Source organism: Xiphophorus couchianus, chromosome 11 (genome assembly GCF_001444195.1).
Source record: "Xiphophorus couchianus chromosome 11, X_couchianus-1.0, whole genome shotgun sequence".
NCBI classification, from domain to species: domain Eukaryota; kingdom Metazoa; phylum Chordata; class Actinopteri; order Cyprinodontiformes; family Poeciliidae; genus Xiphophorus; species Xiphophorus couchianus.
Window position 1 is genome coordinate 5,430,669 of NC_040238.1, and position 27,015 is coordinate 5,457,683.

General features: G+C 40.4%; 1 protein-coding gene across 3 annotated transcripts in view; it reads left to right on the forward strand.

Annotated features, from left to right (window-relative positions):
* The window catches only part of jade2 (jade family PHD finger 2), a 155,614-nt gene that overhangs the window by 26,567 nt on the left and 102,032 nt on the right, over nucleotides 1-27,015 (forward strand). For all 3 annotated transcript variants that reach the window (XR_003597285.1, XM_028031502.1, XM_028031503.1), the window contains exon 4: nucleotides 18,773-18,930. Coding sequence is in view for 2 of the 3 variants with exons in the window: in XM_028031502.1 (XP_027887303.1) it covers nucleotides 18,773-18,930 (158 nt within the window). In the remaining variant the exon portion in view is untranslated. The remainder of the gene's footprint in view (nucleotides 1-18,772; nucleotides 18,931-27,015) is intronic.

Sequence of the window (27,015 nt, forward strand, 5' to 3'; positions counted from 1 at the left end):
CACAAAATCCTGGTTAAAAAAATGTTAGTTCCACTGTCAGATTATTAAACTTATAACAAACATTTTTATGAAATAATCTTGAACTTGAACCTTTCCATCAATATTAAGGAATTATTTACGTAAAATAACCTCAAACATCTTGCTGAAATGTTACTTGTAAATTAGTTTTGTGTTAGGATATTTGCCCCAGAAACTTTTACATTTTATGCAATAAAATGTTTATTTTCTTATTGAAATCAGGAAATGAATTGTTTGCATTTTTATGTATTTCTAATATTGTATAAAATATGAAAAATCTGCAGAATGTGCCAATTTGTTCATCTGATTAGTCAATTAATTGTCAGAATATTCAGTTAATAAAATAATCATTAGTTGCAGTGGCATACAAGATGTGTATCAAATTACAATGACAACAGACAAACTGTCATCATCAATATGTTCATCTTTAATCTGCGATTTTGAGCTACTTTGTGTTGATGAGGCATGTTTGGACGTGTTGAAGACTAAAGTTTAATCTTCTGATTAAAACCAGTTTTAGATGCGAAGACGTTTGGAAATATAAACGGACAAAGCTTCGTTTAAATGTCGGTGGAATGGCTCTCGTATCTTTTACCAAAAAAACATTTTTTACTTGTTTCTTTAAATAAACTAAAAGGACGGGATAATGAAGTCGGATATCTACAACTTGTTCTCCTTTTAGAAACGTTTAGCAGCCTAGAAAAGCGACAGTCGGAGCGCCTCCCGGTGTTCGACGGAGGAAGGAAGGAAGTGATGTCGCTGGGGTTTCCCAACACAGCAGAGCAGGTGTGAAGCCGTGTTGCTGCCTTCCTGATCGATCCGTTTCTCACTGCTGCAGGTTAAGTGTGTGAAGGTGCAAAGCTCAGAGCAAACCACTGGATTTGTTCAAGAAACACTTTTTACCTGTGAATGAGGGACAGAGCAGTGCAGCGATATTTCCACAGAGCTAATTCACAAACGGTGACATTAACGATCATCTGACAGGATTCTTTACCTTAATTATGAAGCTAAAGGTCAGGTGACTAAATCAGTTTGAGATATTTTAGTGCCAGTTGAGATGCACCGATCAGACTCTTACCGGTTGATACCAATGATACTGATTTTGGATCAATACAAAAACATTTATCTGAAATGGAAAAATGTTCCTCAATTGGCATCAAAAGTGTTTATACTCATTAAGCTACTGAAGCTTTTGACTTTATATCAAGCTACAGCTGCAGTACCGTCCAAGCGTTTGCTATGATCAGAGAAGAATTTGTGTTTTTCTAATTTGTCTTTCCAAATGAAATCTGAAATCTTTCAGTGCAACTAAAACAAATCTTTTATGTAAAACACTAAATCCATAAAAGTTTGTGGTTTTAATGTGACAAAATGTGAACATTTGCCTCTACAAGAATCAGACTGAGTCTGTTTTCAGTCCGTTGTGTACAGATTTGTTGTCGACTCGACTTTGATGCTCTGAACTCGACGTTTTGAACAAGATTTTCCTTCAGGAAGTCTGAAAAGCATTGTGCAGCAGATGAATAGAACCTGATTAGCTGCTCCGCTTTGTTTTCTTCTGTTTACGTAACAAAAGCTTTCAGTTTTCACTCCTTAGGAAGAAATTAGCATATCTTTGCTCCTCGAATGTTGAGATCAGAACTGGATTATTTTAATCAGGAGATAATTACTCACCTGCTGACATTTATTTCTTACTCACTCACACCTACATGAGATATCTCCAAACATCCACATTTATCAGCGTTTTTAACTTCTTTTTTGTTTTTGAGGTTTTGTTGTCTTGTGGCCTTTATGTGAAAGTATTCAGACAGGAAAGAGAGTGAAGGTGAAGGAGGGAAGGCATTAGGCAAAAGTTGGCAGTTCAACATCTTAAAAAGTGTTCATCCAGGTTTTTGCCTTAAGTTTAATTTATTTTAACCGTGAAAGGGACAACAACCATCCTGTGATTTTTACTAAAATACAATCCTGGGCAAAATCAGAGAGTGAATCATAAAAGCATAAATAGATAAAAGATGATCAACCAGAAATTTGTAGGAAATAGTTTTATTGTTTTAAAATCTAGCCAGAATAGTTTTTAGTTTGTCATCTTTGATAAACAGCTAGTCGTGTGTGAATGCTGAGTTTGGGATGCTAACAGCTGCTGCGGCTCATTGGCGTCCGCAGATTCGCCATAGCAACCAGATGTAAACAGCTGAGAGTTTTTTCTGCTCACACACAAACTCTCACGCTGTTTGCCAGTCGCAGTGAGTGGATGGAGAGCTGAGCATGTCGACACATCCCGGTGGGGAAACGATGGCTAGCAAACACGCTGTCCAGCACTCGCATTCACACACAGCGAGCCAACTCAGCCTCCAGCTGCTGGAGAAAACTGTCACCTTCCAGCTTCTCCAGCACCAAACACAACGAGTGATTCCTCCTCCTTCTGCAAACAAAGTCAGGATTCCTTTCAAATGATAAGAATAACTAAAGTCTGGCTGGTTGAGCAGCTGGGAGGGTTGATGGAGTTTCTCTACTTTAACTATTCTGACAGTTAATCAGATTTAAAACTGGAACTTTAAACAGATTTTTCTGTTTTTGCATTAAAAGATGCAAATAAACCAAAATATCCCTTTTTATGTCTAAAATGCAATAACAGCATTACATGTGAAAATCTCAGGCCTTCCTGCTGGACATCAATGCAGTGTTGGCTGATCAGATATTATTTAGATGAATTGATTAATAACTGGATAATTAAAGGTGAAGCTAAAACAATGCCATACGAGGTTTTCTAGAATACATTTACAGGCAAACGTTTGTTATTTTAGATGAAAATCTACATCTTTTCTGTTTAGCTTAGGCTTAATTACTGCAAAATTGCCTTTTTGATTAATAATTAGTTGATTATGGGAATAATCGATTCATCACGATGAATCTGATTAATCCTTTCAACCCTACATCTGTTGCAACCAAATATTAGTTTGAATAAATATGTCGAACCTTGAAGCAGGCAGACGACAGCATGTTTGCAGTTTTTACCTAAAATGCAAAACAAAATAATTCCTGTAGTGAATTTAAACCAGATGAAGCTGAAATTATGAGGCTTCTTTGTAAACATATTTACAAACAAAGTGGTTTATTTTATCTTAAATGCAAAATATAAATACATTTTGTAGTTTCAGCTGAATCTTTTCTTTGAATATGTAGATTTTTTACCCCAGCAAACGGTTAAATATTGATCAATTTATAAATCATTTGGCGATTAATGCGATTAATCGTTTCAGCCCTAATCAAATTACTTCCTGTGTAAGGATATATGTTAATTTAATTTATATGTTTTATTTTAAATATGTATCTATTTTAAATAAAACATATTTAAAATAAAAGTATTTTACAGAGAATGTAAAATACTTTAATCAATACTCAAAAAGCCACTAAGTCTTAGAGTTTAAAGCCTTAAAGATGAGGATTTTTATTTAATGAGTTGTTTTGACAAAAGTTGATTATTAATCACACCCTCACACAGAAGTACTATAATTTACAAGAGCAACAAGATAATATATTATATAAAAAATATATAATTATCTACAAATCCAGTGTGAAAGCTGCAGTGTGTGTAAAATCGTCTGATCATCTGCAAACACATCTGACTGTAGTTGCATCTGTGGAGTCTATTAAACTGACATGCTGCATTTTATGAGTATTTTTATATCTCCCAGGATTAATATAATCCAGATTGTTGCTGCTGCAGCCATAATGCTGATGAACCTCGTCAAATTAAAACACAACTGAAGCCTGGAAAAACGACCTTACCTCTAATGTTCTCAATCCTTTCGGTGGAAAATTTTATACACAATCAATTACAATGCAATCTGAGTAAATGTTAAATATTAAAGAAGCATTATGAGGTTGCCTGTAAATTAAGACGATTTTAGTTAGCGATTAATTAATTAATTGGATTAAAAAAATGTCACATTCTGCACGTTTCTATTTACATTTTTTTATATTTGAAATACATTAAAAATGTAAATAACTCAATTCCTTTTTAAAAAAAGAAAATGAACATTTTACTGCCTAACATGCAATAACAGCATTCCTTTAGAGAACAATTAATCATTTGTACATAAAAAATCATCAACATGTGAAAAGCTCAGACTTTTCTGCTGGATTATTGATCTGTTGATTCATTTTATGATTAACAATTGGATAGGAAAAGATGATATGATGTTTTTCCACAGAATTTTAAGGGGGTTAAACTAAAACTGAGTTTTGGGTAGAACATATTGACAGTTGTTTTTTTTTGTTAAATGCAACATGTTTATATTTTTGTACATTTTTGTTGTAATTATTGCTCTGGCTCTGTTTTTCCTTCAGCAAATGTTCTTTTTTGAGTCTTTATATTAGAGTTAACGATTAATCGATTACTAAATGAGTAGACGTTTGTTCAATAATCGATTAATCACAATTAATTTGATTAATCGATCAGACCTACGTGAAGCAGCCAGGCGTGACCTGCCTCTTCTTCTTCTGTCTTGGTGAATTCGGATTCTTTAAGCATGACGACTGAATCGGGTTTCAGTGTGTGCAGACGCAGCATTAATCATGTAGCTGTTTTGATTGTTTCAGCCACACGACTGTAAAACTGGGTCACGTCTCCACCTCCATTTCACCAGATCCTCTGCCTGAGCTGCCATACGGAGAACCATATTTGCATCGCAGTCCGTGGGGGGAAATTGGCTTCTGCCTCTTAAGTCTCCTTCAGTATTTCTTGTCTGACCCAGTTTTTAAGGTTTATTTATTGAGAAAGTTTCTTTTCACATTCCTGCTCTCTCATTTCACTGCCACTCACTTGAGAGCTGCAGAGGAAACGTGAAGCTCCTCTCTGTTCACCGAGTGGTTTGGGGTTTCCTAAGTCAGTGGTAGGAAGTTAAAATGATGCAGCTTTAATCATCCACTGAGGGAAACTCTGGCTAGATATGGGAAGAGCTGCAGCTAGCGATTATCTTAATAATCAATTTTCCTGAACGATTAATTGATTAATCGGGTAAACTGTTGCCACATTCAGCAGATTTTTCATTTAAGAAAATAAACGCTTTATTGCCAATAATGCAAAACAATATTCCTTTAGTAAACTCATCATCATTTGTAGCAAAGATTGTAAAATACTTGAATCGACCTGTAAAACGCTCAGCTTGACTTCAGCACAGTTCTGGTCTGAACTGTTGATTCATGTTTTTGATTTTTTTTTTTTAATGCTGACATTTACAGGATTTACAGCTTAGTTGTTCTTTCAGCAAATGGTGTTTTTTAGTTAATGATGAATTGATTACTAAATTAGTGGAACTTTTTGACAATTGATTAATCATATTAATTGATTTTAATATGCAGCCCTGCTTCCAACTTGTTTGTTTTCTGAAGTTTTTGGATCATAATAAAGACTTTTGTTTGTTTGGAAATATGGTAAGACTTTGTCTTGTACGTTGATACACATTTTTTAACCATATTTTTGTTTTTTTAAATATAATTTTCTTGACATCTGTTCCTTTGTTTTCCTGTAAATCCCTTCAGAACCGCTTTAATTATTTACGTCACATGTTCAACAAGTTATTGGAAATATTCCTCTGAGGCTTTGTGCAGCTGCTGCAGATTTATCAGCTGCACATCAGCGGCGCTAATCTCTCATTCCATCACATAACAGAGACGCTCTGTGGGATGGGGATGTTTGGAGAACAGTCAACTCATTATGTGGACGTTTGAGATGATTTGAGGCATGAAGCGTCACCCTGGTAGGTGGGACGAGTCCATGTTTTCATGCTGCTTTGGTCAAATTCTGACTCTACCGACTGAAAGTTGGAGCTAACGTCAAGACAAGGAAACATTTGATCTAATTTGTTGTTCAAGTTGGAAATTTGCAGCCATTATATTCATAAAATGCAGTCCTTCTGCTTCATGGTTTAACATGTTTATTCAAATTAATATTTGGTTGTATGAGATGTAGGGTTGAAACGATTAATCAGATTAATCAGTTATTCAATCAGTCGTCAACTGATTTATTTATTAATTGATAAAAAACTAAGCAAAAAGATGTACATTTGAATATATTCTGTCTGATGACTTTATTATTGTGTGAAATTAAAGCTGAATTCGTCCAAATAGTTTGAAAATACGTTTTCATTCTTTCCTTTTTACGGAAAGTTTCTGTTTATATCTAGGAATGAAAGAGATGGAAGCATTTTGTTTGACTTGTTTTACTTTTGCATTTTGAACAAAAGTTTGTGATGCATTTGTGTCCTAAATGCATAAAACTTAACATACATGGAAAAACCTCATATTGTAGCGGAAAGACTTTCGATGTGAAGCGACTCGTAAAACGCAAATGAAAACAAATTCTCTGTGTCTCCCAGGGGCCACCGTAGGAAGCTCTCCACAGTGACATGGAAAAATGTGGGTGAATTATAACTAATATCAGCATCAATTTTCACCAGTCAAAGTGCAATTGCATGTTTTCCTGATATCATTGAACCCTTTTCTAAATTTAACTACTTTCTAAGTTTTAACAAAGTTACCAGATAATTTCAGCTACTGTTTCTTTTTTACTTATTCCTTATTGTAAGCCTGAATCAGTGACATTTCTTAAAGCTCAATAGAGGCCAAAAATCACATCTGTTCAGACTGAGCGCAGTCAGTCAGCGGCAGCCGCATTGAAGCAGGAACAAAGCTTAATTGCGTGACCTTTGAGCGGCGCATTGGCAATCAGCCTGCCCTTGGCGTGGAAGGGGAGCGCCGCAGTCGCTCCGCGAATCATTCAGGCCAGCACCGTGCGATGAGGAGCCGCGTTCACACAAACCTCTAAAGGACTTGTTCGCTGTCTCGTCTCAAGCTAATGAGGGCCACAAATTGTAGGCTCTGTATCTTTTCAGAGCTCAGAACTATATGAAGACAGGATAATAGCTACAGATGTGACATTTTGCGGATCTAAGAGGGAGAAAGGACTTTTTAGAAGGAGCACCAGGAAATCTTTTTCACATTCATATCAAGTCCTTTATTAGTAGAAGCGTCAAGCTGGTGAGGGGTGTTGATGTGACTGATTCATGTCAGCGAGAGATGTTGCTGCATAATAACTCACAGACTGCCTCCACTTTTACTTTTGCGTGTCTTTCCTCCCTCTCATCCGTCAGGAGACGGTTGGTTTTGTTACCGAGCGAAAGGTTCCTCCGGGCTTGTGTGCTCTGAGCTCTGCAGGGGGCCTGATCTGCAGCAATCGCACAAAGAACAATCTGTACAATCTGCCATCTGAAATATGTCTGATGCCATTTATAGGGAGAAGCAGAAAAACAGCTTCTGATTGACACATCAGTGTTCACTCATCGGGGGGCGCTGTTTAAGTATCTGGGGAATGGAGTGTCGTGGTTCTGATGTTTTAATCCTTTTGCTTCCTTTTGACCTTAGCTTTGTAAGTAACCATTCGGGGTCTGAAGGTGCAAACCTTTGAAATTGGCTTGCTTCATCCAGCGTAACGATTTCCTGATCAAGATGTTTGTGCATCCTTAAAAAGTCTTTAAAAGTTTTACATTAATATATCTGATCTGTTTCCTTGAAAAGGTTAAAATAGGTCAATGGTCTATACAAAACACGTTCATTATATTTGTTACACTGAATTATTCTTAGATGATGAGATTACAGTCTGAGCTGTTTTAGTGCCTCTGTCACTTTAAATCCAAACAAGCTGCTGCTGGCCACGCCCCCAACTCATCGTTTACGCTCACACCTGAAAATGGCTGCAAACACATGCACAACTTTCCAACCGTGCATCTTTGAAAAGCATTAGTTTAGCCTCCTGCACAACCAACCAGAATGCAGCAAGTGGTTTCTGGATGATGAGTCGACAACAAAACTCTTGTATTTTCCAGCAGCCATTGTACAGCGCATACAGTGGGAAAACCAGCTGATCAAATGCTGGAGATCAGCTGGGGTTGCTAGGTAACGGGCTGGCTTCATTGCGGTTGCTAGGTAACTGGTGAAACTATGCTAAGTTCATTCATCTTCGCCACTGGATAACTGCTGTTAAACTGAAGTTATCTGGTGTATTTGGTGCATCGAACAAAGTAGGTGGATTAATAAATTAAAATAATGTCTCAATCTTTCAACTTCACCTCAAACCAACAGCTAGAAAGTTTCCTTTAAGAAAGTTTCCTGAATAAAGCAGGTGGTGGAGTAAGTAAACATTAAACTTCTGTACTGGTCCAAATTTCAGCCCATTTGAAAATTTATGAACTATTCATAACAGAATATTGCCATTCTGTTCTGTGTTGTGAAAGTTTGTGATATGTGAAAATGGCCGAAAAAAGGAAACTGTTATGGTACAAAGTAAAAGCCGTTGACCATCAGGAAACACTGAATGTATTTCCTTCCTCTTTTGCATCGTCTGTCCTTTTCTCTTCCATCTTATTCTTTCTGTTTTATTCCTGTAGAGGCGTCAATTGAACCAAATCCTCTCTGTCAAAAAGCCAGAAGTCAATTTATGGAAGAGAATTGCTTTTGAAAAGAACAGGAAGAAAACACAGACCAAAGCATTGCTGCTGTTTGATGCTCCTATTTGTCATTTTGTGACTGGACTTTCAGCTTGATCATTATTAGCATTTTACACACAGCTGTATAAATACAAAAAGCTCTAAACATGATTTCTTCAAAGACAGTCAAACAGTAAAATCTTTGTAAAAAATGTACTTGCATAAGAAAAAAAACAAACAAGACATTTGAGTTTTTCTGCTTTTGTTACTACAACCTTTATGTAGTATGGCATGATCATCAGAACCGACTAATAGGCAACAGACAGATAAATCCCCTACACATCCAAAGTCAACCAACTGAGTGGACTACCATGTCACCCACTCACCCAAAAACAAGTACAAAGACCACAACCCACTCAGTCCAACAAGTTTCTGACCGAGCATCTCCCACTCATCCATAGACGACAGACCAGCTGACTAACCAACTAAGCCTCTCTGTTCAACAGCTGACCAGCCTGAGGCAACCAGCCAATCAACAAATGTCAACCCCTCTATTTCTTAAGGCTTTATAATCAGTATAAATGTAACTTATCCTGAATTGAATTGCGCCTCAGCAGAACACTTATGGCAGAAATGCTTCTTAAGGGAAGAAAACTAGAATTCATTGAAATCTTCCCAATCTCCTTTCGTATGTTAACCACACTAAAACCTCCCTCACCTCAGAATTTTAAATTGCACAGAATTGGATGTGCACTTAAAAAATGAAAGCTGAAGCCTATAATTTACTGAATACATTACATAGTGAGAGCGATGTTGGATTCCCATCTTTGTGCATGTTTGAAATCTCTGAGTCACTGGACTAATGCACTGATCTCTCACAGGCACAGCCCTTCCTCTCTCCTTCATCAAGCCCTTTCTTTCCTTCGTCTTTTTCTCACTCATGATCACCCACTCAACACTCACACACATATGTGCACACACTTCTTCCTGAGTCCTGTGGCCCTTCCAAGCAGCCAATCATTACAGCCCGTGCTGTGATGTGGCTGCTAAAATTATCCTCTTCTCTCTGTGAGCTGACATCTGCCATGACGCACTGAGAGCCAGGTAGCCATGATGCCCAGAGGAGAAAACAAATCTTTCCTTTTTCTTGCCCTTCCATTTCTTTAATTCCTCTTTTGCTATTCTAATTTCTTTTAATTGTGCTTTCTCACTCCATTTATACAGTTTGATCCCTTTTTGCCTCAGATTTCTCTTCTTGGCAGGAGGTATACTTGTGCAGTTTCATTCTTACTTACAGTCCATAAAACTAAAATGCTCCAGGTACTCAGATTTAAAATAACATATATTGACCAAAATGCTGTACCTTGAGAAACAGGTAAGTTGGGTCTGTGTGCTCACAGTTTGAAGAAAATCATATGCCTTCATTTCCAGACGACTCAATCCGACATGCTTTATAGAAAAACACTCAAAAAGATCAAAATGTTTCACATGAACTCAGCCCAGAAACAGAAAACCAGCAAGAGACGACTAACCATCGGACAAACTCCTGCTCCTCACCAGAGAGATCCAGGCACTTGGCCAAACAAGGCAACCAAGCAACTGACCAAACGAGGCAACCAACAACGAACCAACTGACGAAATGAGGCAACCAACAACCAACCAACTGACCAAACGAGGCAACCAACAACCAACCAACTGACCAAACGAGGCAACCAACAACCAACCAACTGACGAAATGAGGCAACCAACAACCAACCAACTGACCAAACAAGGCAACCAACAACCAACCAACTGACCAAACGAGGCAACCAACAACCAACCAACTGACGAAACGAGGCAACCAACAACCAACCAACTGACCAAACGAGGCAACCAACAACCAACCATCTGACCAAACGAGGCAACCAACAACCAACCAACTGACCAAACGAGGCAACCAACAACCAACCAACTGACCAAACGAGGCAACCAAGCAACTGACCAAACGAGGCAACCAACAACGAACCAACTGACGAAATGAGGCAACCAACAACCAACCAACTGACCAAACGAGGCAACCAACAACCAACCAACTGACCAAACGAGGCAACCAACAACCAACCAACTGACGAAATGAGGCAACCAACAACCAACCAACTGACCAAACAAGGCAACCAACAACCAACCAACTGACCAAACGAGGCAACCAACAACCAACCAACTGACGAAACGAGGCAACCAACAACCAACCAACTGACCAAACGAGGCAACCAACAACCAACCAACTGACCAAACGAGGCAACCAACAACCAACCAACTGACCAAACGAGGCAACCAACAACCAACCATCTGACCAAACGAGGCAACAACAACCAACCAACTGACCAAACGAGGCAACCAACAACCAACCAACTGACCAAACGAGGCAACCAACAACCAACCAACTGACCAAACGAGGCAACCAACAACCAACCAACTGACCAAACGAGGCAACCAACAACCAACCAACTGACCAAACGAGGCAACCAACAACCAACCAACTGACCAAACGAGGCAACCAACAACCAACCATCTGACCAAACGAGGCAACAACAACCAACCAACTGACCAAACGAGGCAACCAACTGCCCAAACGAGGCAACCAACAACCAACCAACTGACCAAACGAGGCAACCAACAACCAACCAACTGACCAAACGAGGCAACCAACAACCAACCAACTGACCAAACGAGGCAACCAACAACCAACCAACTGACCAAACGAGGCAACCAACAACCAACCATCTGACCAAACGAGGCAACCAACAACCAACCATCTGACCAAACGAGGCAACCAACAACCAACCATCTGACCAAACGAGGCAACCAACAACCAACCAACTGACCAAACGAGGCAACCAACAACCAACCATCTGACCAAACGAGGCAACCAACAACCAACCAACTGACCAAACGAGGCAACCAACAACCAACCAACTGACCAAACGAGGCAACCAACAACCAACCAACTGACCAAACGAGGCAACCAACAACCAACCATCTGACCAAACAAGGCAACCAACAACCAACCAACTAACCAAACGAGGCAACCAACAACCAACCATCTGACCAAACAAGGCAACCAACCATCTGACCAAACGAGGCAACCAACAACCAACCATCTGACCAAACGAGGCAACCAACAACCAACCATCTGACCAAACGAGGCAACCAACAACCAACCATCTGACCAAACGAGGCAACCAACAACCAACCAACTGACCAAACGAGGCAACCAACAACCAACCAACTGACCAAACGAGGCAACAACAACCAACCAACTGACCAAACGAGGCAACCAACAACCAACCATCTGACCAAACGAGGCAACCAACAACCAACCATCTGACCAAACGAGGCAACCAACTGCCCAAACGAGGCAACCAACAACCAACCAACTGACCAAACGAGGCAACCAACAACCAACCAACTGGCCAAACGAGGCAACCAACAACCAACCATCTGACCAAACAAGGCAACCAACAACCAACCAACTGACCAAACGAGGCAACCAACAACCAACCAACTGACCAAACGAGGCAACCAACAACCAACCATCTGACCAAACGAGGCAACCAACAACCAACCAACTGACCAAACGAGGCAACCAACAACCAACCAACTGACCAAATGAGGCAACCAACAACCAACCATCTGACCAAACGAGGCAACAACAACCAATCAACTGACCAAACGAGGCAACCAACTGCCCAAACGAGGCAACCAACAACCAACCAACTGACCAAACGAGGCAACCAACAACCAACCAACTGGCCAAACGAGGCAACCAACAACCAACCAACTGACCAAACAAGGCAACCAACAACCAACCATCTGACCAAACGAGGCAACAACAACCAACCAACTGACCAAACGAGGCAACCAACTGCCCAAACGAGGCAACCAACAACCAACCAACTGACCAAACGAGGCAACCAACAACCAACCAACTGGCCAAACGAGGCAACCAACAACCAACCAACTGACCAAACAAGGCAACCAACAACCAACCAACTGACCAAACAAGGCAACCAACAACCAACCAACTAACCAAACGAGGCAACCAACAACCAACCATCTGACCAAACAAGGCAACCAACCATCTGCCCAAACGAGGCAACCAACAACCAACCATCTGCCCAAACGAGGCAACCAACAACCAACCATCTGCCCAAACGAGGCAACCAACAACCAACCATCTGACCAAACGAGGCAACCAACAACCAACCATCTGACCAAACGAGGCAACCAACAACCAATCATCTGACCAAACGAGGCAACCAACAACCAATCATCTGACCAAACGAGGCAACCAACAACCAATCATCTGACCAAACGAGGCAACCAACCAACTGCCCAAACGAGGCAACCAACAACCAACCATCTGACCAAACAAGGCAACCAACAACCAATCATCTGACCAAACGAGGCAACCAACAACCAATCATCTGACCAAACGAGGCAACCAACAACCAACCATCTGACCAAACAAGGCAACCAACAACCAATCATCTGACCAAACGAGGCAACCAACAACCAACCAACTGACCAAACGAGGCAACCAACAACCAACCAACTGGCCAAACGAGGCAACCAACCATCTGACCAAACAAGGCAACCAACAACCAACCATCTGACCAAACAAGGCAACCAACAACCAACCATCTGACCAAACAAGGCAACCAACAACCAACCAACTGACTAAAACTTTAGTTGAGAACGTTTTCCTTTGATGTTTTTGTCCCCTGTTCTTTGTTAGCTGTATTTTAAATGATGCTTGTAACTGGACCGTCTGCAGAGGAATAACAGCAGGAAGTCACAGATACGCATCACTTTTCTCTTTGTGTCAGGATTCTCATCCTTCTTAAAGCCAAACATGAACCAGCCTGTTTTCAGGATAAACTATTGTGAGCTATCTTTTGGCCTTTGAAAGCATTTAAAGTGCGATCGCTGCACTTTAAGAAAACTGACTCAGCAGCACCTTAATAAGGTCTATTTAGTGGGTGGACCTGTGTTGTGTGTCTCTGCTTGTGTATACATATAAATGCTTACATTTCTTTCTCTGTGTGTGTGTTTAATTCAGTTCAGTTCCTTGCATCGGTGTGTATTTGTCTCCTTTTGTTGCTGTGTGTGTATACATTGGTATGTGTGTGCTATCTTTACTTGGATGCATGTTTCCTGGTTTTAAATGTCAGATTTCAGCTGTCATCATCTGTGGTTTCTGTTCTGCTCAGCGCAGGAGGAAGTGGAGAGTACTAATTTATCACTGCCTTGCAGATGTTGAGCGATACGAGTCAGGCCACGTAATAAGACGAGACAGGTAGTCGGCCGCATGCAGCTTAAAAACCAGCTGAGTCAGGGGTTCAGCAGTGGTCAAGGTGAGATTTGTGCAAGGAACGTTTCAGTTCTCAGATTTCTCAACCTTAAAAATGAAATAAAATGATGAACTGTGGAGAGCCAAGTCATAAAAATAATATGAATTTGAGCTAATTTCAGTAAAACTGTTAGCACAGTTATGTTTTCGTGCAGGAGGTTGAGTTGTAAAATTAAACTCATAACTATTTGTTAGCATGAAGATGGCAGATTTATTTAATGTGTCCATGGTGCATGAGGGAATCAATAGCATTTCGGAAAGCAAAGTGTTTTATGTTACTTCACATTATATGCAAATTGTGTAAAATAAAGTAAAAAGATGACATGAAATAAATTAAGACTCAGTTTATGTTTTGTTTCTGCATTTTCTACAATGATGCACAAGATGTTTTCCTCATGATAGTCAGTTGGACTCGGTTTGATTAGGAACCAGAACTCCATCATCTGCTCCACCTCCAGCTGCTGTGGTTCTGACCCAAACCAACCTGTTCCCCTCCTGGCCTGTGGGGGCGCTGCACCAAGAACCACTGAAGGAAACCACACAAAAACCTCTGAAGACACTGAGAGCAACTTCCTTCTTCACCAGATGGAAACAAGATGGAGGCGTCAGATTTTAGTGTTGGAGGATTTCTCTTTAGTCTTTGGCTGAAGACCAGGAGCCATTTCTGCTGCTAGCACTAGGCTAGCACGTTAGCTTTGGTTGTATTTACCCAGAATGCCCTGCGCTGTAGTCCACTTCCTGCTTCGTTCTGCTTGCTGTTCATATTTGCGTTCAGACTTCACTTCAACCAAACCGCGACCGACGTTTTTAGATGTTGCTTTTTTGCCTGCGTCATTCTGATTTTGCATTCACACCTTCACAAGCAAACCGGACTAAAGTTGGATTCAGTCGGACTAAACTGAGCTGGTTCACCGATCGAGGCATGTAAGGTTGCTTCTTTATTCTTGATTTTGAGAAGCTGCTACGACTCTTATGAAAAGTAATGTGAATTTATTGGAGGATAACAATGTTAGATCTAACCCTACATTTTTGGAAAGCTAATATTTCTGTGAAAATGGAACAAGTATTATGAAACACCAAGTGATTTAACAACAAACAGATGAAATATTTACATACTTAAGTAAACTTTCTGTAGGGAATTTGCTGTTCCTTTCCATGTTTTGTTGGATTTGGAAAATCCACTTGGCATTTTTATCCACTTTTTGCAATTTGTAAAAATTTGGAAGACTGCAAGGAAATGGCAAAATTGAATTGCACGTCTGCAGTGCAGTTATTATGTTTGATCGATGTGGAAAAATGTTTCAAGCTGCAGATAAATCAAGTGATGGATGGAGAACAAAATGCACTTTTGAAGTAATTACTGACAGAGTTTCCATTGTTCCCTCAGCCTCATTACGCAACAGTCTCTGTCCACCAGCAGAAAGCAGCCAGAAACGACATTTGTTGCCTCACGACTCCTCATCAGTTCCTCGGTGACAATAAAGATGCCAAATGTATTTCTTTGTTTTGGTCTTTGCGTGGAACACAGACGTTAACTCACTCTGCAGAAGATAAACAAGTTAGAAAAATCAAATTAGCTCCGGCAGATTTTTTCCCTTGATTTGTTTTGTGGAGGAAAGTGTTTCTGTTTTTACCTATTATTGTGTAAAATAAACTCATTTGAACACAACCTCCTGTCTTGTCACCGTCAGTGAGGGAGGACGGCGTCTAAGTGTTTTGTCTGTAAGAAATGATTTAGGAAAAGATGAACAGGGTGTGCAGGGGAGGCTGGGAGAGGGCAGAACATAAAACTGCAGGAGCTTGTAATAGAGTTTCCTAGACATTAATTAGCTGCAGCCATTCCTGTACAAACACACAGTAATAAAACTGATATACTGACGTCCCATTCTTTTTTCCTTCGCTGCTCTCCTTGTTTCACATTACCCCATTGTTTTTTCCCTCCATCTATTTCCTAACTACCTAATATACTTTAGATTTTATGTTTTCTCATCACTTACTGTCTCCTCTAGTCTTTATTTCCTTTTCTTTCTCTCCACTGGAGAGCAAAATATGAAGGCAGCAGCATAAAGATGGATAGAGAAAAGAGAGAAAGCGAGAGATGAGGGAGGAGCCGGTCGCCCCGAGTCTATCTGTTCTGCTTGTTTTGCTGAAGGGGAAAGAAAAGATCTATTACAGCCTCGCTTTTACGTCTAACATGCACTCAGACAGAAAATCCTGCAGCGGAGCAGCAACACTATCAGTGACAGGACTGTCGGCTGGAACAGGTTCTGCAGTTGAACACACACTCGCAGTCACACACACACACAAACACCCCTTCTCGCCAGGGTTTATTATTTGTTTGTGTTGGCCTGGCCGTCAGCAGAGGCAGCCATGCTGCTTTTAACATTAAGGTCTTTCATACACTGTGACTCATCTGACTTCTTACTGCACTTAAATCATCATCACTGACTTCTCCACTGGTGACTTTTCGACCACCGGACGGACAGAAGCTGTTATTCTGATCACTGAACGCGTCTCTAACAACCGACTGCTGAAAATGATGTTACAGAGGAAAGAAAGTGGGTAAAAATGAGACATGTTGGGAGTATTTTCTGTAGATGATGAGAACTGAAGTTGTTTTCATTAAAAGTAATTGCATAATAGTTATAAATAAATCTTTAAGAGCATTTTGGGTCTCAAATGCTTCCAAAACAGCATCTAGCCATTTCTTGTCAAAAAGTTAACGGTTACAGAAACTTCCTGATTGTTACACCGTTACCTAGCAACCACAGCAAAGCTTTGCTTGTCACCTAGCAACCCAATCAGAGCTCTAGCCAATTACCTAGCAACCCGAGCTGATCTCCAGCGTTTGGTGAGCAGGTTTTCCTGCTGTACAACGGCTGCTGGAAAACACAAGAGTTTAGTTGTTAACTCACCATCCAGAAACCACTGGCTGCATTCTGGTTGGTTGTGCAGGAGGCTCCACTAATGCTTGTTGTATAATTGTGCATCTGTTTGCAGCCATTTTCATGTGAGTGTAAACGTTGAGTTGGGGGCGTGGCCAGCGGCAGCTTATCTGGATTTAAGGTGACAGAGACCCTAAAACAGGCAGAATTGATTATGTAGGAATGATGTTATGTAAAAAATGTAATGAATATGTTTTGTTTAGGCCAATCTATCCTAACCTGCACCAGGAAGCATCATCACCTTCGTAACACTGGAACCTCCTTCTTGTTGCTATCTTGTCTAATTTGTTCCTCCTTCTTGATCCGACATCAAACTGAAGATAAGTGGATGGCCTGAAGTTAGAAATTCAGAGGAAAGTTTGAAGAGGCACAACCAATAAAATGATAATGAGGAGCCGATAAACAGAGTCCTCAGTCATGTTGTTGCTGCTGCTTGTGTTTAGTGTGTGAGTGTGTGAGATGCCCGTCTCTTCATGGCTGATGGTGTCGCTGCTGCAGGTCCCAGTCGGAGCGAAGAGGCTCAGTGTGTGAGAACAGCCACTGCCCCATAAACACCTGCTTTATTTCAGGAAACCTCCTACATGCAGGGTTTAAATGCGTCTGAATTTACATCTGCTTTGTTTGCGTTGACCTTTAAAGGTTTTTAGGTTAATGCCAACACTTTACTGCAATGATTGCCTTTAATACTTCCTCCTCCGTCCTTTTCCCTCTCAGTATGTCTCTTTTTGCTCCATTGGTGCAGATAACCACATATTTATTGGTATTATCTCATAATTAACAGAAAACACAACCAACTCTCGTTACTAATCATTGCATACTAAAACAAATATGGTTTTATTCATTATTATATATTCATCGATTCACTTCAACGTTTCATTTATTAGAAACAGTCATTATGGAGTCGGCAACAAACTCTTGTTTCCAGCAGCCATTGTACAGGGCATACAGCAGGAAAACCAGCTGACCAAAGGGACTGAAGCTCTGCTTTGGTTGCTAGGTAACGGGTGGGGCTCTTGAATGAGACGTTTTAAAAATAGCTAATTTTCCAGTCACCAAAAAACATGAACTTATTGCCAGAAAAACTGCCAGGTGTTTTTTTTAAGTTAGTTTGTTTTTAGAAGGAGGTGAGAAACACATAAAAATGTGCAAGAAATGAAATTTGTTAAAACGTAACCTTTAAAGTGCCATCAGTGACTGGTGGTGACCTCATGTGTAAATCTTCCCATTGGTCTGTAGTTTGTATTTATAATGCTGGACAGGTGAAATATGGATATAAATGTTGGTAAAACTTCAGAACTATGAACGATATTTAAAAAACTGACTATTTGTTGCTGTTTTCCGTGGAGGTAACATTGAGAAGCAGAATAAAATGCATCACTTCAGGCCTGCATCAAGTGTAAGTTTGAGCTGTCAGGAGGCTTCAGGCTCCATACGAACCGTTCCAGCTCTCACATGCGGCTCGGCTGTTTGTGTTGGACTCACTGTTGCATTTGGACCCAGACGAAGAGTTCTGTCTGCTTACAGTTACGCTGTACACAGTTTTTGTTGATTTTATTTCAAATGGAAAATAAAAACTGATCCAGATGGATTTCTTCTGGAGATATGAAGCTGTTTAAGGGAAAATCTGCATCATTTCCAAGCTCTATATGGAAAGTCTGGACTTTATCAGAGGACAGAATTCAACAGGAATTGCAATAGTTGGTTGTTTTGGTTAAAATAAATTATTTTTAGGGGTATTTCAAAGTTAAACATGTCCAAATGTTTGATTACGAACTAAGAAATCTTTGAGTTTTCTCCTGTCCTGCTCATTACCGAAAGTAAAAAAGTGATTTAATGTCATCACCAGGGTAAAACGGGCGCTGTAAAAACTTTTCTGCTCGTGGATTTGTGTTTTTTTACGTCAGTTAACATTTCCCCGTCTCTCCCTCCAGGTGTTTCGGACAGACTTCATCACGGCCATGAAGCTGCCGGACTCGGCCCAGCTCGGCCCAGACGACTTCTATGTTCTGTCCGACCCGTGGAGACAGGAGTGGGAGAAGGGGGTTCAGGTCCCAGCCAACCTGGAGGCCATCCCAGAACCCGTGGTCAGGTAGGATTTTATCAAGACCAGAACGTTTAGAGCAGGCATGTCCAAAGTCCGGCCCGGGGGCCAATCACGGCCCGCGGCCAGATTTCATACCGCCCGCAGCTTCGGTCTTATAATGTATTATTTATGGCCCGCCTGCACTGTCAAACAGAATAAATAAATCATAAAACTTGAAACTGTAATTCCTCCTTTCACCAAATGGTGGCAGCACCACTTTAATACTATCAGTCTCTGCCTCCGTGCAGCGAACCGCTCTCCACTCATTTCTGCCATGGCCACTGCAAAGAAAACAAGTTAACAGTGAGGGCCGCCGCTTTCAAGAGAGATGGGAATTATAATACTTCTTCACTGAAAATCAAGCCAATTGTGCTTGTCTAATTTGTAATGAGACGGTTGCCTTGTTTAAGGATTTCAACGTAAAAGGACACTACCAGACTAAACATGCTAACACATACAACAAGCTAACAGGAAGTGACCGTGCTGAAAAAGTGAAGCAGCTCCAAGCTGCACTGGCATCACAACAGCGATTCTTCACGCGGGCCTGTGAGTCAAAAGGAAATACCACCAAAGCAAGCTACGAAGTTAATGTTAATAGCTAAACATGGCAAACCTTCTACTGAAGGTACATTTATCAAAGACTGTGTTATGAAAATGGTGGAGAACATTTTGCCCTGAGAAGAAGCAAGAATTTGAGAAAAATGTTTGCCTGGCAGTAACAGTGTGGCACTGAGAGTTGAGGACATGAAACTGAGTATTTTGAACGGTAACGTCTGTCACTATCAGCAGTGAAGAGCCAAAAGAACATTTATGCACTTGGATTTATGGCACTTATTTTTATGAAACTCTTGAGTAAGATTTGGTTATGAACCTGTAGATGTGACAAACTATTACTTTCTGAAAGATATTGTAAATGACGAGCAAAATTCACTCGTTTTAAGATTTAATAATAACAGACAACTTTGCATTACTTATAACTCCTGTTTAAAATGTTCTTGAGGCAAAGATATTTTTAAACTCATGTAAATTTAAGATATTTCATACAGTTTGTTCAATGTTATCTGACTCTCCAGATATGAAAGAAAGGCAGAATTTGGGTTTTTAGAGTTGTTCTCATTTGCCTGAGTGGCTTCTATTTGTTTTTTTTGTCATTTGAAAAATAAAGATAATTGTGACAATGAAAATTGTTTTATAACAGTGTGTATTTGCATGAAACTTTTGTAGTTAAAAAATGTCCGAACAAACTATTGGCCCCCGGGCATCTTCACTTTATCAAATCTGGCCCTCTTTGCAAAACGTTTGGACACCCCTGGTTTAGAGGGCTTCACGTTGTTGGGTTATTGACCTAAAAGCTTTAAACCAACCAAACCATGTGAGCAGCCTGTTCCCCTCCTGGCCTGTGGGGGCGCTGCACCAAGAACCACTGAAGGAAACCACACAAAAACCTCTGAAGACACTGAGAGCAACTTCCTTCTTCACCAGATGGAAACAAGATGGAGGCGTCAGATTTTAGTGTTGGAGGATTTCTCTTTAGTCTTTGGCTGAAGACCAGGAACCATTTCTGCTGCTAGCACTAGGCTAGCATGTTAGCTTTGGTTGTATTTACCCAGAATGCCCTGCGCTGTAGTCCACTTCCTGCTTTTGGAGCGGTCTCTGGTCCGCTTGGCGTTCACATTCAAACTGAACCAGACCGAGGTTTGGCGGACCAGAGGTCAGAGGTCAGAGGTCGTTTAGCGTTTTCACCTCACCAAACCAGATTTTCTAGACAAACGGACTGGAGTTGGATTGGTGTGAATGCACCTTTAGTCCCACTTCCTCTTTAAGCCTTATTTCTAGAACTCCAGCGAGTTTAAAACCAGCTTCCTTTGTCTGATTTACTCGCTCGGGTGGAATTACCAAACACCATAAATGCTGCTGATCAGAATCACAACTTGTAATATTATGATTGGTACATGAGGGGAAGCAGGTTTGGATTCACACACGCCGTGAATCAGGCAGATGCAGATGTTAAGGTGGCTGGCAGATGTGCCAACCGCTTGGCAGAGGAAGGCAGACCCTCCAGATCTCCCAGCAGCTGCTCCACATACCCATGTGGTTTCTTTCTGGCATTCGAGGAACTAATGAAAATGCTCAGACTAGCCGGTAATGCTTGTAGCACCGAGAGGCCACACACTCAGATTCAGAGCTCTGGGAAGACAGAATACCTAATGAATTTCCCAGAGAGATTCAGCTGAAAGTTTCATTATTTTTACCGTCTGAAGACTTGCAGCGATGGATTATAGCAGCATCTGTAAAACCTTTTCTACTGAGCAGATTTCATGGCACTTACAGTTTATCTGCTGCAGGCAGTTTGAGTTGGTTTTTCTCTGTGGGTTAAAAATGTGACAGAGTTTCTCCAGGTGCAAAAGCAACTGTGATTTTACTGAATTTTAACGTTTTTAAACCATTTTAGATGCTTGTTTTTTCCTTTTAAGAATGATTTGTGCCATTCATGAATAGGTCTGTCGCGGTAGCAAATATTGCTGGGCGATGTACTGCGATAAACGATAATATTGTTTTGAGACCATTTTCAAATAATATAATGATAATGATGGCATGATAATAATGCAAGAACACAATCTCAACGATCAATAAACATCTAATGAGCATTTAACTCTTGAACTGGAATACATCTTAAATATCCTAAATAAATAAACAAAACAACAAATGAATTATGAAATCTCTAAAAACAAAATTATCCTTAAAAAGATAAAGCACAAAACTGAAGACTTTTATCATCCAGTTTTTGGTTGAAAGAGAAACGATAAATCACGCTCAATGGAAATGATTGAGTTTGTTTTAAATCATCATGCGATTAATTGATTTACTGCTTATTTCTACAGGCTTAACACTAAATGTTGTTAGTTACAAATAACTTTTCATTAACGAACAGGAGTTGGTATTAAGTTTTAATTTCCTGATTTCAATAAAAAAAAGTTCCAGTTCCACTTGCAGATTATTTCAGATATAAGATGAGGAAAATGTTTGAAGTGAAATAAGTTAGTTGTGAATCTGCAGCAGATTTACAGAACCTGGTAGAGAAAAGCATGAAATGGATCTGATCTGATTTCTGATGTGGTAAAATGATGAAGGGAGATGAAGCAGTGATGGAGTGAAGGTGTGACTGAACTCTTCCTTCGTCTCGGTTCCTTTTTTATTTTAATTCTCTGGTCATCCTGACAAACACAGTTAGTTTTTCCTCCTCTGTTTATTAAATCATTACTAATCTACTGAGCAAATACAAACACATTTGTTTTTAAATTTGTTTCTGGACAGCAAGACTTTATTTTTATTTCTACAGGTTGTTCTTGTCTTGTTTTGGTATTTATTTTTATAATCTTTGTCTGAAATCAGTAGGTGGATAAATTGAAAACAAAACAGAAATGTTTACTGCAGATTACAAATACTTAAAATGAATTAATTTAGGGATTAGTTTGAGAAAACCTCTCTGGATGATCATCTGTTGTGTGAAAAATGATCAGCTAATTGCTCATTAAACCGTTTTATTCATGTTTTCCTCATGAATTCAACTAAATCAAACTGGTCAAGATAAATAGTTTTTTGTGATAGGCTGCTATCAACAGTGTCTATTTTATTTAAGGTATAATAAAATACAAGATGTTGAATAAATATTTTTCTTCCAGGAACCATCTGTTTTGCTTAAATTGCTGCCATGTTGTTCCACCATGTGGACCAGAGGAATAAATATGGAATATGGTTTTAGTGTCTTACAGGTTTGGATGAGAATAGAAACAAAGTTTGGAGAAATATTGGTACACTGGACCGCCGCCTGTTTGTGGTTCAGTATTCTCTGATTCACCTGTTATTATTTATGTTGAGTAAAACTCCAAATTATTCGTAGAAAATCCACCCATCACCTGATTATGTTTTTCGTCTTTGGGTCCTTATGTCGGAGTTTTTATTTTGAAATTAAGAGCGTAAAGTTTAGATTGCTAAAGTTAAAATCCTTCTGCCATAATACCATTCGATAGCCTGACCATCTGGGGTTGAAAGGTTAACACTCCTACATCTGGAGTTAGGATGCAGCTCCTCTGACTTTCCAAGAGGAATAAATCTTTACCGGTGCAGACTGAGCTCTTGCATAGCGTAACATGAGATCAACGGGAGTTGTTTCGAGTTTTGGTGCTAAGGTACAGGATAACTCCATGGCGAGGAATTTTTTTGACATTTTCAAAAACTTGGACTGAAACTGTTTCAATCTTAGGGTTCATTCAAATACGCCCGGTTCGTTTGGTGTGGTGTGAACGCTAACTGACCTCTGACCTCTGACCTCTGGTCCTCCAAACCTCGATCTGGGTTCAGTTGAAGTGAACTCTGGTTCGGTTTGAATGTGAACGCCAAGCGGACCAGAGACCGCTCCAAAAGCAGGAAGTGGACTACAGCGCAGAGCATTCTGGGTAAAAACAACCAAAGCTAACATGCTAGCCTAGCGCTAGCAGCAGAAATGGCTCCTGGTCTTCAGCCAGAGACTAAAGAGAAATCCTCCAACACTAAAATCTGACGCCTCCATCTTGTTTCCATCTGGTGAAGAAGGAAGTTGCTCTCAGCGTCTTCAGAGGTTTTTGTGTGGTTTCCTTCAGTGGTTCTTGGTGCAGCGCCCCCACAGGCCAGGAGGGGAACAGGTTGCTCAAAGAGCAGAGAGAAAAAGAATCACGTGGCACAAATGTTTCCGTTTTGGTTTCTAATCAAACTGATTCTACTGGACTCTGAGGTGTGAAAACATCCTTAGATGCTTAAAGACACATAATTTACTGAAATCCATGTATTCATAAGCTGTAGAAATGTAAGGCGGCTGAGCAGTTCTTTGTACATCTCATCCTGTTCTTCCTCTCCTCCACCTCTTCATCCCTCTTTCCTCATTTTAGTTGTGCTGGAGGCGCTGACACATTTCTCGTTTCTATTTTTTTTGAGTAATGACATAATCTCTAAAAATTGAGGAAGAGGAAAAGGGCTCCGGGCTCCGTCTGTCTTTGACACAATCGTTCAAATTTCTTCATATTTGGTTCCATATCTTGGTTATCGAGAAGCTTTGAATGTGAAACGCTGTTTTACTTTTTCCTGCATGATTCATTGAGAGAAGATGAGATTCTCTGCTGCCTCTTTGCCCTTCACTGTTCCTGTTTTCTTACCCTTTCCTACACCCTGCCCTTCATCTCCATTTATAATCTCTCCTCTCCCCACTGGCTTCCCGTTGCTCTTCCTCGTCTCTCCTCCTCCTCTCTTGTCCGTGTTATCACTTACTCTCCACCTGCACCTTTCCTCCTTTCTGTCTTCCTCAGGATCTTGGTTTTTGTGGGGGCTGAGTGAAAATAATTAGCTGTTGCATAACACTGAACAGGACTGCGCCAGTGATTCGACAGCTTCTGTCTCCAGGGACAACTCTGAAGCAGAGATGGAAATAATTACATACATGCATGAGAAGATGTGCCCTTTTTCTTAAAATGAATGGAATCTATCTTGGGGTTTTATTATACATTTCTCCATTTCAGCCCCTGGCAGAGCTGCTGAATGTGTAGTCAGACTTCGGTCGGAGCTGGCTTGGTTTTGCACATGGAAAGAAAGAATAAAGTGGTTAAAATACAGTAAATAAAATAATGTATTTTTACTGTAGTGCAGTGAAGTGAATGATGTTCATGAGGTGAAACTCCCAGCAGGCTGAAATCACAAGATAATCAGATGGATTTTGTGGTCAACACCAGTGATATGTTAGGGTCAGTGTTCTGGCAGCTGGGATCTGATGCAGAACTTGGTTCTGAAAGGCATGTGTGGTATGCAAAACATTTGGGTGAACTGTCTGGGAGCCTGAGTTCAGGGGGGTTAGCGTCACAAAGAAAGGATGCTAGCTTTAGCAAAGCTGTCTGTGAAATAATGACTGAGGGGAGACGGGCTGCGTGTGACCATGCTGAGCAGGAGAGAACCTGCTGTGACTAAAACCTGAAACATTTTTCAGACTAGACAGACTGAACAGGACGGCTGTGAATGAACCTTTAATCTCTCATCCAGCTGTTACGTATCTTGCAGTTTAAGTTTCTGTATCTAAAAAACTTTTTTACGAGTCAAAACTTGAAGAACTAAAGTTGTGTGAACTGAAACACACAAAGTGCTTTAGCAGAAAGACGGTAGATACATTTTGGTGTGAAGTTTCCGTTTGAACTCATTTTTCACACTTGATGATCACTAGACCATCATAACTTAATTAGCTGCTTTATTTATACTGTTGCTGGTTATGGACGCCAACACCTACCTGCTGCAAGAGAAATAACTAAACTACCAGCCGGCCTGTTTTCAGGACCAACCAGTGAAGCTGTCGGTTGTTTGTATAGTTAGTCTTCGACGTTAACTCTGGATGGTTTTTGGATCTTCCAGTCGCAGTGATTCAGGTGGAAACAGAGAAGAAGAAGTGTTTGTGTGAAGGTTTGGATTCAGGTGTTGGTTCGGTCACAGCCTGACTGGAGCGTTCAGACGGAACAGGAGATGCTGGCACAATGTAAATCCAGGACTTGTGACTGATTAAACGGTTTCTTTTTGTTTGTTTCTGCCTCTTAGTGCGACACAGACTTTCACCGGGTTGTAGAGTTAATAAGCTCCTAATAACTCAGCGACTCACAGAATAAACAGAGCCTGGGGAAGTAAGATAGATAGAGCTTGAAAAATGGAAAATTGCAGGATAGTGAAGGTGGAGGATTGTCTAAATGTCATGCATTGCGAAGCTTCAGCTATATTTAAAATTGAAGAAGAAAACCTTGACATTTGGAGAATCTCTGGCAGTTTTTCTCCCCCAGTGCTTTTCTTATTCCGTGACTTGAATTGGTTTTATAGGTTTTCTGTTCAGTTTACCATCTACAGGAATCTCACATTCATTTTAAGGATGCAGTTCATTTCCTATTAGCAGTGGAGGAGCTGCCTGGAACTGATTGCACTTTGTTTTTAAGCATTTTAAAAGAGTTGTCTTGATATTAGCCTGGTTTTGTTTTGGGATAATTTTCCTTTCGGAACAACAAACCGTCCAAGTTTCAGATAGTTTTACGTCACCAGAGGCAACATTGTTCAAAGCACAAGAGCTTTTAATGGAACAGAACCTCAGCATGATGCAGCCACCACCATGCTTAGGTAGTTGGTCCAGTTCTGGGAGATTTGGAAACGTCAAATCCCCGCAGACCAAAACTTTGTTCCATATTCTCAGTCGGGTCAGTTGGGAGAAATCAGAATAAAACGATCGAAAGAATCAAACTGAATCCAATCAGAATATTCTAATTGGGCCGTTTTTTCTGATTACTTGTGTCCATGTAAACGTTCACACTGTGTCTGCTGTGGATCTGATTTCTACACAATGTTAGCCAGCAAAGCTATTGATGATTCTTTGTAAATCCATTTCTATTCTACGGCTTAATAACAACAATTTTGTATTTGTACTGAGAATTTGTTGACAGAAAGCCAAACCATGTCAGTTATTGGGATAAGTACAAACTATTCAGTTTCTTCCTTGGAGAAATGACTCAGAAACTCTTCCTGTCTGAAACAAAGGCAATTAACAACACCTAGAACAAATATGACATTTGTTTTTTCCCCTTTCCAGTGTAACTGATGAAGAAAAATGTGCAGCTAAAGGTCATGACAGAAGCACTGATTCACGTTCACTAGTCACAAGCATAAAAAACAGAAACATTCAGGAAAAAATGGACGCCTGAAAAGTCCCTCAGGACTCTGAACCGCCTGCGCCAGCTGCTGCCTTCACCGTGAATCCTCACTGAACGCTGGCTGCATGTTCGCCCGCTGCGTCCGAGCGCGTGCATGTTTCAAAAATAATGGCCTCTGCAGCATCTGGAACAGTCCCAGCGCTTCCCTCTAATCTTTCCAAAACAGCTAATAAAGTGACTAAGAGTAGCTTCATCAGCGTCATCATGCATGGGGTCGATGAGTGCACATCAGCTAATAGTTTCCACACAAACACACACCCACGCCCACACACACACACACACACACACACACACGCTTGTTTATATTCTGACACTCTGGATTCATGTCTACCAG